The sequence below is a fragment of the Heliangelus exortis genome, chromosome 18, assembly GCF_036169615.1.
Source record: "Heliangelus exortis chromosome 18, bHelExo1.hap1, whole genome shotgun sequence".
Taxonomy (NCBI): domain Eukaryota; kingdom Metazoa; phylum Chordata; class Aves; order Apodiformes; family Trochilidae; genus Heliangelus; species Heliangelus exortis.
The window spans coordinates 10,773,219-10,785,872 of record NC_092439.1 but is presented as its reverse complement, the minus strand read 5'-3'; the positions used below and the strand labels follow the sequence as shown (position 1 = coordinate 10,785,872).

Below are 12,654 nucleotides of genomic sequence, written 5' to 3'. Positions count from 1 at the left end.
CTTCCTGCTCCCCTGATCTAAGTGTCCCAGTTTGCATTATGGCCTTTATTGCTTCTGTTTGATGGAGTGATCAGTAAAAATTTAATGACACTATAAAATAATAAAAATGTCATTAATTTACCACGGATCTTGGATGCAGTGGTTGTAAAGTTACATTAATAAACAGAATATTTTTTACAACAAAAAGCATTGTTATGTGGGAACGTATAAATTACACACATAAATTTAAGAGCAATTTTACTGTTAGCACACACATTATTATGGAATAGCCAATAAGTGTATAAAACATAGTATATAAAATTTTATTAAAATATACTGTGCACATCAAAAATTCAGCTTTATCTAAGTGCGGAGAAAAGCCATTATTGTGTGCTTTGTGTTTCATTGCTGTTCTTTCAGAAGATCACAATTTTATATTTGTTTCTAGTCATTTGAAGTTAGCAGCCTTTTGGAGGCAGTGGCTACTTCTTCCTTCCCCTTTACTTCTTGCTTCCCTAAATCATTCTTTTACCTTCCATATGTGAAGAAAGAATTGATACTTTCTGCCAGTACATGCCAGAAAAGTCGATAATTTAATGTAAAGCTAAAAATAATGCCAAAAGGATTGAAAGGCTTGAAAGGCTTGCTTGGTGACTCTGGAAATAAAGGATAACTACCTAGCAGTCTATCTGTCATCACTGGAGCTTCTCCATCACTGACTGTGATAATATGTGAATATGATGGATGCCACAGCCTTGTGGCTCATAACATTTAACATTCATCAGCTCTCACTAATGGGGGCTTTATAATTTAAATATCTTTATTTAATATGCAACATCTACCTCATACATCATAATTTCAAAGCACTTAGAGAACCAACGGTCCTGCAAGACAGTTGAGCAGACTTTAATTTTTTCAATAACTTTTACATTTTCTGCATGTTTGTGACTGACAACACATAAATAAGTCCTAATCATATCACAGAATGGAAAATTAAGATTTTGTTGCTGAAAAGAATCTGTCTTTTTTTTCTGATCTTTAAGGAAATTATTTTCATTGCATGTTCAACATAAAGAAGCACAAAGAATTTGAATTGTGCTGGGAAGAACTTTCAGTTCTAGTTCTACCTCCAATTGATTGTGTCAGTTTAGTCATGAGAAAGGGTTGTCAGGGTCATGTCCTAAACCCTTTTATCTGAAATATAAATGGGAGACCTTAAAGTGACTCTACAGTATAAGCTCCATAGCTAATACAGAAAGTCAGTTCAGAATAGAGCTCCAAAATGCTTTTTCATGGGAAACAAAATACCTGCACTTTCCATAATATTGCACTTTATTACAAACAGACAAAAAATTTATTTTAATGGGGGTTAGGGAGTTAGCAATATACATCCAGTGGTTCAAATACATGTGTTCAAATGAAATGAGCACGTAGGTAACATATTTGTTAGTGCAGCTATGTGTAGCCATTTCTTGTAATGAAGGTGTATCTTTTTTTGTACATGAAGGAATATTATGCACAGAATCAATCATCCTCCTCTCAGGCTCAGGTTTGTACTAGGAAAAAGGTATATCTTTAAAGGATTTTTAGTGCAAGGAACTATTCTTTTTAGGATTAATTTAAGATGGGAGCAAAGATGAAACCCATAAAAAAGAATTGGAGACTAGTGGGACAAGTTTCCTCTTTAATAATAAATTTAATGGAATTTATTTTGTTTCATGGAATTGTAATGCCATCTACTTCCTAAAAAATATATTGGATTAGATTATTAGATTTTTATTATTATACTTTTATGTTAATATTATTCAGAGATAAAATATTATTATTAGAATTGAGGACCGTATTTCTGTTTTTACAGATCTCTGAATTTGTTTAAATCAAATACAAACACTGAAAAAAATTTTATAGTCACTATGAAGATTATTTTCAGTAAAAAAGCAAGCAAAAGAGTTACTTTAAAAGGTATTTTAAAAGTCTTAAGTATAGTTAGCATTGTTACAGCTTTTTTGAATTACAAGGAGGGGGTTATGAAATAACTCTCTGTACATCTCTTTCTTTTGAAAAGAACTGATATTTTTATGGTGTAAGTGCTTTCATTTTAAAGTTCTTCAGCCTTACCATGTAATTTTCCCTTTTCTCCTTCCATGTCAAAATATTGATATTCTTTCAGAAACTTCCTTTTTTTTTTTTTTCCTTTTTTTCTTCCCTGTTAAAATCAAAGAGAATGAATGACTAGAAGGATATTCCACATGTGCATATTGATGGGTCTGTTGACTACTATTGCAAAAAGTGTGTTTCCTTCTGAAACACACTTATGGGCTGTTCTTCCAAGAATACTGCAGGTGCTGTGCTAACATTTGCCTTTAGTGCAAATATTTTGAAGAGACAATATATGTGCCAAAAAGCTGAAGCTGTTTTGTTTTCTTAGTATCGATCTTTTTTTTTTCTTTTTGTTTTTTTTAATCTTAACTGCAAATCAGCCTTTTGCAATGGAAGGCAGAATCCTTGACAAACTTATTTTTATTCTGTCTACCAGTAAAACAGATCCCATCCTGATGATTCAGGTGTATTGTTATATTGCACATCAATTTGCAGTAAAATATTGGGCCTCTGGTATTGCAGGGCTCCTCTGCAGTCACATTTCATTTATAGTTTTCTTTTTCAGTGAGTTCCTTTGTCTATGTAAGCTCCTTCCTCATTACAGATTTTACAGAAGAAAAATAGTTAGCCAAATATAAAAAGCAGAGTTATTTATTTCAACAAGTAGAAGATTCTGAGGAACTTTTAGAAATGCAATTAGTACCTGAGATGCCTAGCTGCATGTTGTGACAAATCCAGTGTCAGGTCATACTTTCTTGTCTTCCTCTGCAAATGAAACATAAAATAATTTTAAGTATCCGTGGCTGAAGGAACGAATAAAAAGGATGTGGAATCAAAAGGATTCCTCAGTTGTTCGCTTGGTGGGGTTTTATTACTGAAGGGTAATGATAATACAAATATAATCACATTGGAAAGCAGAAGTATTTGGAGGCAGAGCAAATGAGGAGACAAAGCCATCAAGAATGCTTTCTCCTTAATAACACTTCCATGCTTGTAACCATCTTGCAGAAGAGAAACTCCTAATGTGTGCTTCTTACATCGAGTATGCACAGTACAGAACTAGGTCATTGAACAATAGACTGAACAAGCAACCAGCACTCTACTTCTGCATAATGCATTAAGTATAACATGGAGAAACTGTTCGTAGAGCTGAAAGCTGGTATTTCATGTCTGTAAATTCAAGCTGACATGACATTTAATATTGTTTCATAGTAATGAACAACAAGGTTTCATTCATTCACAAGTATAACGTAATGACAAGTTTAGTCTGAAGAGGTAACAACAAGGCAAGAGGGAAAACATGCTATGTTCCTTCAAATGAGAACACTAAATTAATGATAACCATTGAATGCTTTGCTACTGATACACAGTACTACAGAGACTACTGTTGTGAGACAATATTATACTGTCATTTATAGTGCCCTTGTCTAGTAGTTGATTGAGGATCTGGATTAACACATAATATACCTTTCAGTTTCCACTCTTTAGTTCCAGGTTTCCTATGGAGGTCTTTAGCTTTCAAAAGCTTTCTATTTTTTTAGGAGTGTGCATTTTTTTTTTTTTTTAAAGTTTTTCCCCCCCATTTCCTTTAAATTTCCTTAGGCTTCCTTCTCATAAAGGTAAAATTTAAACTCCTAGAAAAAAATAATCTTAATTCTGTCATCTATTTTCCTTCTTTCAAATGCTTGACTTTGAAAACCTCTTGAATAGAATTTAGACTTTTGTTTTCTCAGAGGTATGAACTCATACTGGGAACCTCAAAATATATGCTTTTTCTACTAAATTAGCAGTATATTTTAATGTAAGCTCTTCTTTCAACTTCTGAATTTTCATGTCTCCAAATAGTGATTGTCTTTTCCAACTTCAGTTAGAAAATAAATGGAAAGGCAAAGTGAGCAGCATCGATCAGCACCATTTGCTGCCAAGAGTATTTTGTATTTGCATGCACAAGCATTTATGCATTATGGCAGTGCAAATCAAAATAATTTCAAAGTTCCTGTATATACTTCACATTTAAAACTGATTTTCATACATGCAAACATTCAGAATCTGTAAAAAATTGCCTGAGTTAAAATTCTCAATAAATGCTCTCATTATTTCTTCAGTTTTTAAAAATTAGCCATGTGTATTGGTGCATGCCCATATGGGTAGGATATAATGAGAACTAACCTACATGGAGTACTAACACTACTTCTGTTCTTCTCCAGGAAAGAACAAGGTTTGAAAACTTAGGCCCACAGCTAACAGGGAAACCCAATGATGATGGAAAACTGGGCCCTGGTGTCATCGATCTTACAAGGCCAGAAGATGCAGAAGGTGAGTTGCAGTTTTGGCTATAGGTTATTGAGTACTGCATCACAGAAGGGTATAGCTGAATGCTTCCAGTGTCATAAGTACTGTCTAGATTTCATCCCAGGATAATACATGAATGAATTCTGTGTGATTTTGTGAGATTGTAGTAAGTCCGTAGCAAAGAGAAGATACATGAAAAAGACAGTTTAACCCTCTAAGCCTTTATGCAATGCAACTATTTTTTTTCCTCAGCAGCTGTCAAATGGTTGTTTACATTTTATATTATTAGTAAAAGTGTAGGAAACATTGAGAAAATTACCTCAGCAAGGCAATAAATACATATATATATATTTTTCACCAGATTTTAAGGATTTAGCAGCTTCAAAGACAGAGCTCTTGAAGAAATCTACCCATTGGTGTGCTCATAAAACATTCAAGATGTAGCAAGCACAGTTTTATTGACAGACAGCTGTCAAATGACAATGGAAAAATATTTCACATTTTCTATATGAAAATGTCTTTTTTTCATCATAGAAACCTTCAGTACATTTGCACTCATTTCACAGTGAGAGTTCTATATATCAGACATGCATTGTTAAGCCACAGGTAGAAATCAGTGTTTATCAATACTGAGTTTAGAATCTAGTTGTAGTCATGGTAGTAAGATTAATGTACTCTTCAGATATAATATTATGCAATATTTTGTCTCCTCAATTTATGTATTTTTAAGACTCTTTCTCTTGTTTAAACTGACTGTTCTGGTTGCACCACTGTTCTTGAGAAAAAGTTAAAACATCTCTAATTTTTTGCATTGATATCCAAACATCTCACAAGTTCAAAATTTGGTTTTTTTTCGTGGATCAAAAGAACAGGACTAATAAACTTGTGATTGTTGGCAAATGGGGTTATTTTCAAACGCTTCTTGAAAGACTGTGGCAGAATTTTTCTGATAAAAAGGCATTTATATTTTTCTGTACAGAAAAATGTTCCTATAAGAACATTTTCTGTTCTGTCTTTATGTGACCCAGCAAAATGGTCCAGGTAAGGGACCTCTAACAGTCATATAGTGAACTATTATTTGTAAGCTTCATTTTCATCCTTTATTGGATGTGGCTGGTCACTGTTATATTGTCTCTAAATAGATAAATAATGAACATAGTGAAAGTTAAAAGTAGTTTTCATCCAGGTGTTTTACAATTATATTTTTTCTAGAAAAAAAGGACTTAGAAGATACATGGACTTTCAAAAGCACTTGTTGACTAATAAGTTATTTATAAACTGCTTTGTAAAGGAATTTCCATCTTGCAGCAACTTCTCAGATTTCAACATGCTGAAGGCTGGTTTTTTTCCTTAGTTTAGATGAAAAAGTTGCAAGAGCACATTTAACAATTACACAGTTAGGGGTTCATATGACATCAAGTCCCTGACAACTTTCTTGGTTTAGCCCATTTCCTTCAATTCAGCCTTTCCCTTTCTAGTTTCCTTAATTTAGTATCTTGATACACCTCATGGTACTGACAGCCTCCCCTGTTACTGGGTAGTGCAGAAGGAAGCTTTGACATCTGTAACCCCAACTGTGTGCCAGTTTAAGGACAGTGTACGTGTCTTTCTAGAGCTGCTGGGGCAGTTTAAGTCATGGTGTGTTGCCACGTGGGAAATCTGAGTTCATGAATGGATTCAGATTTCCAGACTTTGTTTAGCAGCCAAGAGATGTCTCTGGAAAAGAGGTGCTGGATGAATACTGCCTGTGATCTGAAAAGAAAAACAAAAAAAGCCTTGGCAGGAGTTCAAAATTGAGCTGCTTATTTGTCCTTCTAGTTGTATACAAGGTGAATTTAGATATTAGCTGGGTATTTTAAAAAGACTTTCAAAATGTCACCCAGGTTTTCCCCTTATCTTTGGCAAGCTAACTCAAAGTTGATACTTCTAGTGTCATTTGAAGTGGAAGTCCATTGATAACAGTGCTGCTGAAATATCAGCAGTTAAATTGTGGCCTCTGATGTCCTGCACCATGCTATAAACCCTGTTCATCTTCAAGGATATTAAAGCTTCTAAGTGTCATAGAAATATTACAATTTTTTCTAGGTTTTTAATGGCTCAAAGTTTTTTATGAATGTTCTTACTTTGTGCTTCCACATATGTCTGTTTCAGCACTGGGTTGCTAAGAAACTTAAGACTTATTCTCTAGAATCACTGAATCATAATATCATTAAAGTTGGAAAAGATCTTTAAGATTATTAAATCCAGATATCTGATTTATGACAGAGTGAGTGTGTGGCTGTTGGATTTGTCAGATGATTTTACTCCCATCACTAGAATTTTAGAACTTCAGAACTATCAAATTAACTACATGTAGAGAAGGTAAACTGCCTATTTCTAGAGGGCTATTGAAGGGGGAAAAGATGGGGATAGAACAGGAAGTGTGGTGCAACAGGGCCTGAGCCCAGGACTCCAACACTGTCCCAACTGATCTAGACCAAGGGGGCTGTTGAAGTGCAGTTGTACTCCCTGCCTACCTGCAGGCTTGCATTTCCATAGGAGAATAACGTGTGCAGTGAGATGGTACATGTCTGTCTCATCTCAACAGGCAGCCAAGATAGAACAAATCTGGAAAGTGCTTCTAATTCCCATAGCTTCAACATAGCCTTTAAGGTTCAAGTAATTTGTTATAAGAAATGTCAGCAGACTTCTGTGTTTTATGGAATGCCTTTGTAATAGTATCTAGCAATGATTTCTCTCTCCTCCTTATATATTTTCTATAACATATGGCAGAGATCTTAGTTTGACAGGATCAGAGTCATGCTTTCCTTTACTTTTAGGAGTGTACTGCCTCACTGGTCAGAAGCTGAAGATACATGTATATATTTTTTTGCATTTTAAGAGAAGTCTTGAAATTGTTTGAATTCAACTCTATGCAGTTAGATGACAAATATGAGCAAATATACTGCAGAATTAATTTTAAGACTTAACTTGTTGTCCTTGTCCAGTATGTGAAACATTTAATATTTATGTTAACTAGGTGTTCTTTCAGAGATGACCTAGCATATGAAGTTGTATTCAAAGTTTTTGTTACTCATAATAATGGAATGGAAGCCTGAAAATCATCAACAAGAGTTTTATATTAAATATGACATAAACTGACATCTCTACTATTTCCTTAGCCACCAGTAGGACTGGACTAACTATACTGAAATCTTACTCAACCTTGCCACTGGCTGTGACATCATTGATGAATAAACCACAGACTTATATCATTACCTGGAAATCCCAGTTGTCATGTTAAAATGTATGATACATTTGTAGCTAGCAAAATTCAAAAACATGATTTGAGAGCTTTATAAATGCTCAGGGACTGGAATGCAAAATTATAAACAACAGCCACTTACACGACTAAACAAGGATTTTTTATTCCAAACCATCATTTTAAAGGAAACATCATTCTTTCTGTGGGAGGCTTCATAATTTCAAACATTTGAGAATGTCAGTACTGAAATGCTGCTAAGAGGCATGGACACACCAAGACAGCTTTGAATCTAGCTATAGCTAAAACCCCTTTTTGAATAAGACATATCATACATCAACTGTGCAAGTGTGTATAATATAGTCAGAAGCCATATTTGAGACCTGTTTGAATTCCATGTAGGGGAGCTAAAGTATTTAGTTCTTATCTGAGAATAGTGGGTTATCTTGTTTTTTGGTTCACCTTCTAAACAAGATATTGCTTTTGTAGATGTTCACTTTTTGTGATAGTGCTGCTTCTTTTAAGTTGTATAATGTGCTCTGTGTTTATGGATCCTTCTGTTTTTCTGGTTGTGGTCAAATGCTTTGGAAGCAGGAACTAGGAAGTGTGTTGAGATTTTTTTTTTTTTTTTCAGTAGATAGAAGTCTGCAGAATAGACCTGATGATACTGTTGACAACTACTGATTTTACCCTAGCTCAGGCTGTGGTTTGCTTCAGCAGTCATAGTCAGGGATTCAGGATTCAGGTCTCATATTTCATTCTGGAGAGGGTCCACAGTCTTCCTTCTGTAGAAGCTTTACTTAGTATCCTTGGTGTTCCTGGCCAGATTTAATTCCATCTGGGATTTAGCTTTCCTAACCTGATCCGTGGCTACTCAGACAAGTTCTTTGTGCTCCTCCCAGGCTACCTGTCCTTGTTTCCATCCTCTGTAGGCTTGCTTTGTACATCTAAGCGTGTCCAGGAGCTCCTTATTAATCCATGAAAAAACCAAGAAAAACAAACCCTTCATCTTAGTTTACTTGAATCAGGGTCTTGTAAATTAAAAGATCTGGAGTCACAGTTCCCTACAAAAAGGTGACACAGGGCCTTCTTGCCTCCAAAAAAGGTTGACTTTGTACAGCTGAAAAGAGAACCATAATTTTGCAGGCAGATCAGGCTTGGCAGGCTGCCAACACGATCCAAACCTGTGAGGTAACTTGTTTAACACCCTCCTATGCAGAGGTGTAAGCAGCAGGTAGTACACGCATGACAAAGTATCACCTACTTTTGTGACAGTGCTTCATAAATACTGGAGGAAAGAATGCCTCTCCAAGCCAGTATTTGTCGCACATAAATATTTGTAATAGTTGCTATGGCAGTTGAGAGGGGAAAGATGAAAATCAGAAAATGGCGAAAGCTGCCTGAAAACAAAGAAGTGTTTCCAGAGAATGCAGTAAGCTCAAGTACTGAAATTTTTAGTCCCCTTGTTATATCACTTGGATTTAAAAACAAACAAACAAGCAACATAATTGTATCTTTATTATTTAAAGATTGAAAGATTATATATATAAGTAAATATATATATATATATATATATAAAACAAATCCTGTTGGTTAAACTCAAAGCCACATACAGCCTGGTTTTGAACATTTCCAGGGAAGTGGGGGCATCCACAACTTTTCTGAGCAACCTCCTCCAGTATCTCACAGCCCTCTCACTAAAGAGTTTCTTCCTAATATCTAACCTAAATCTGCCCTTTCAGTTTATCCTCATCCTATCACTAGGCTCCTGATAGAGTCCTTCCCCATCTTTCCTCTTGGCCCCCTTGAACTACTGGAAGGCTGCTAAAAAGTCTTCCCAGAGCATTATTTTCTTCTCTCATCACTGTTCTGATGAAAACTGCTTCATGAATCTCAGTGTTGCTAGCAGCCCCTTAACATTTTAAAGGGGGAAACTCCCTCCCTGAGCATTGAAAAATCTGAGCTGGGGGTGTATGGACTGATCTGCCCATGGTATTGAAACATATTCCTCTCAATACACTAATATTTGACACATAGTGTGCTTCCCATTTTCATTCCCAGAGTAATTAAACTGGATGTGTTACCTTTTGATTTCAGCTGTCTTAGGTACTTTTTCCTACTGTTAAACATGAGGCTTTCTCATTAGCTGTTTGCGTGCTACAGTGATATATTCTTATGTAACAACACCTTTATTTTAAAAACTTATGATTTCTGATGCTGTACAACCAACCACTGCTGCACTGCTCTGAGTTTTACATAGGGGTGTCTATTGACATAGTTATTGCTAAGGGCTCGTCACAATTTCCATTATATAGTAAAACATGTTCAGGAATTTAGGACGAGACTGTAAAAGTAACTTTGGGCTGCAGTTTTACACAGAAAATCTTTGCTCATGAGAAAATTATTGTCACAAATGCTGAAAGCATCAGTTAGTTTGCTTATCTATTTTTAAATGGAGTGAGTGAAAAATTAAATATAGTGGTTCAGTGGTTTAAAACACCCCAAAGACCTGCTTCTTAGCTCTGCGTGTCTTTGTATTACTCCAATATCATGAAAGGAGCTCGAAGCTGCCTAAAATAACATAAATTTGCCAGGCACAATTGAATATTCAGCTGATGGAGAAAGCCACCATTATTTCATTCTGCATGTAGGAGGGACTGATCTTGCCCTTCTTTCTTACCACCTTGAGCACGGAGAGTGCAGCAGAAATATGAATATATTAAGTAAAGAACACCGTATTTTCTGGTTAAGCCCGAGCAATTGATTTCTTTGAACAACTGTCTATTTTTCTAAGTCTATACTGCACACCATTTTCTCCCTCAGGAACCTCAGTGTCTCGGCAGTAGAAAAGTGCTTGAGAGGATCTGCCTTTTTTCTGCATAGCTATGCCAATATCTAAGAAAGCAGTTAGTGCAGAAGTAGCAAGGGGATAATGTTTTCTTAATTTGTACTTTGACTCAACTTTACAGAAAGTGTGGTCCAAAACGTTTATGGGGTGGGCATTACAGTGTCTTCACACCTTCTTCAAGTATGAAATTATTGTTTTCCATTTGGCAGTTCCACAGGAAGTGCAGCATTTCAAAAAATAGTAATTTGTAAATTTTCAGAGAAACCCATATTTCAGGGCAAATCCTCCAATTTTTATTCAAATGAGGTAAAGGTGGCAACCTTTTGGACACGCTGCTGCATTTGTAAAAACATCTTTACTCACATTCCTTCACTCACAAATCCCAAATTCATAGATGCATCATATTTGAAAATTTAGGCTATAGAGTGTTTCCTAACATTTAATGTTTCTTGCTAATTTACAGCTGCTTGTCCTGCTGCTTTCACTTCTTTCCCTTCATGATACATTATTTACAAATTATATTTTTAATTCTTTTAACATCAGCACCCCATGTGAAAAGCAAGAAGAAATGGCTATGCATATCCTAGCCCTAGGTCCTTGCAGACTAATTACTGATAGGATGTGACAAGTGAGAACAGCAAGCACTGGATGCAGTGAATGAGTTATATTGATACATAGAATGGTGTTGGGTAGTTCCCTGCAGAAATTCTGCCACTAAAGCAGTGGTTCTAATGTACTTAAAAAACTTATTGCGAAGTATTCTTCATGTCATTAATAATTTGAGGGAGGTGTTTTTGTAAAATTTTCATTGTTTACCATAGTTGTCTTTTGAAACCACATTGTAAAATTCATTGTTTTGCTAGGGAGGACCAAGCAATGTTGTTCATCACTAATGTTCAGCCACACCTTGAGTAATGTATCCATCAAATATTAAGTCAGGCTGCCTTCTTTTCTCTGGTGATTTCCTGTCTGTCATTTCTCCATCTTAAAACATAACAAAGCATTAGCTGAAATACAAATGGATCATGTCCCTTGTCTAGGCATGATTTCCTTTTTTTTCTTTCTTTTTTTTTTTTTTTTTTTTTTTAAACAACTGCTAGGGATTACTGAAGACTGCAGAATTAATCCCCATGTTTTAAAATACTGTGATATTTTCTGGATACTTTAGGTGACATTGAACAGGAGAAATTCTAGGTGTCATTGGTCAGGAGAAATTTGAAATTATGAGAGCAACAGCTCCACTGGCAAAAAAGCTGTTACTCTCATGGAAATATTTTTATGTTAACTAGATTTGTTTTTTTAGATTTTTTTTTTACATTGAATATGATTCATACTGTAGCAATAATTGCTTTGCTGCTAGAACAACTGTTTGTTGGGTTTTTTCCTCCCAAAAAACTCCAATCAAAAAAAAAAAATTCCCCCAAGCTAAAACAATTTTCAGTATTGAGAGATATTGTCAGATACCTAACAATAATTATTAGTATTATTTTTCTGGGCTGGGCTGTTTTGCCTATGGTTTTCTTTCTGATAGCCTCTATTTCCCTCATTTGAATATGAAATGAAACATCAAAGGGAAACAATAGTGTTTGTGGAAATGTTGATTGTAGTTAAACCTGATGCGTGGCAATCCCTTACTTCTCCTGTCATTACTTAGGCTGAATAACTTTCAATTTAAATATGTTTCACATTTTTTCTATCAATAATATCAATGTCAGAATGGGGCTGTTAGCGTTTAATTAATTATCTGTGAAGGGTCTTGAAGTCTGCAAGTGGCACACAATTGAAAAATCTTACAACACTTACAAACATCCCCATATTTATAGTAGAGGCTGCTTCCTCATCCCAATTTCTATTCAGATCTTTCATGGATCTTCACAGAATAGCTTCTTGTGCTGTTACATTACAGTACAAGTGGGACTTCAGTGGGCCACTGAAGGCTTAAGTCAGTCCTTAAGCTCTAATTATTTCAGTTAATATTCCATATAATTTAAAAGTGTAATGTATTGTTTTAGTAGCATTCCATGCCAAATTTCCATGAGGGTTAATTTTGCCATGAAATGTAGTCAAGAAATCTAAACTGTTTGTGTAAGCCATCAAGAAAGTAATTGCATTTAGCAATTTTAATTCATTTGAACAATGTAGATATGGGCATAGCTGGCAGTGAAGCATGGGTGTGCTAATAGCTTATTTAGAA

At 35.2% G+C, this 12,654-nt stretch overlaps 1 protein-coding gene across 15 annotated transcripts in view; it reads left to right on the top strand.

The window, feature by feature from the left end:
* SOX6 (SRY-box transcription factor 6) overlaps positions 1-12,654 on the top strand; it is a 329,755-nt gene that overhangs the window by 293,668 nt on the left and 23,433 nt on the right. For all 15 annotated transcript variants that reach the window (XM_071762378.1, XM_071762369.1, XM_071762370.1 and 12 more), the window contains one exon: positions 4,287-4,395. In XM_071762378.1, the coding sequence (XP_071618479.1) occupies positions 4,287-4,395 (109 nt within the window). The remainder of the gene's footprint in view (positions 1-4,286; positions 4,396-12,654) is intronic.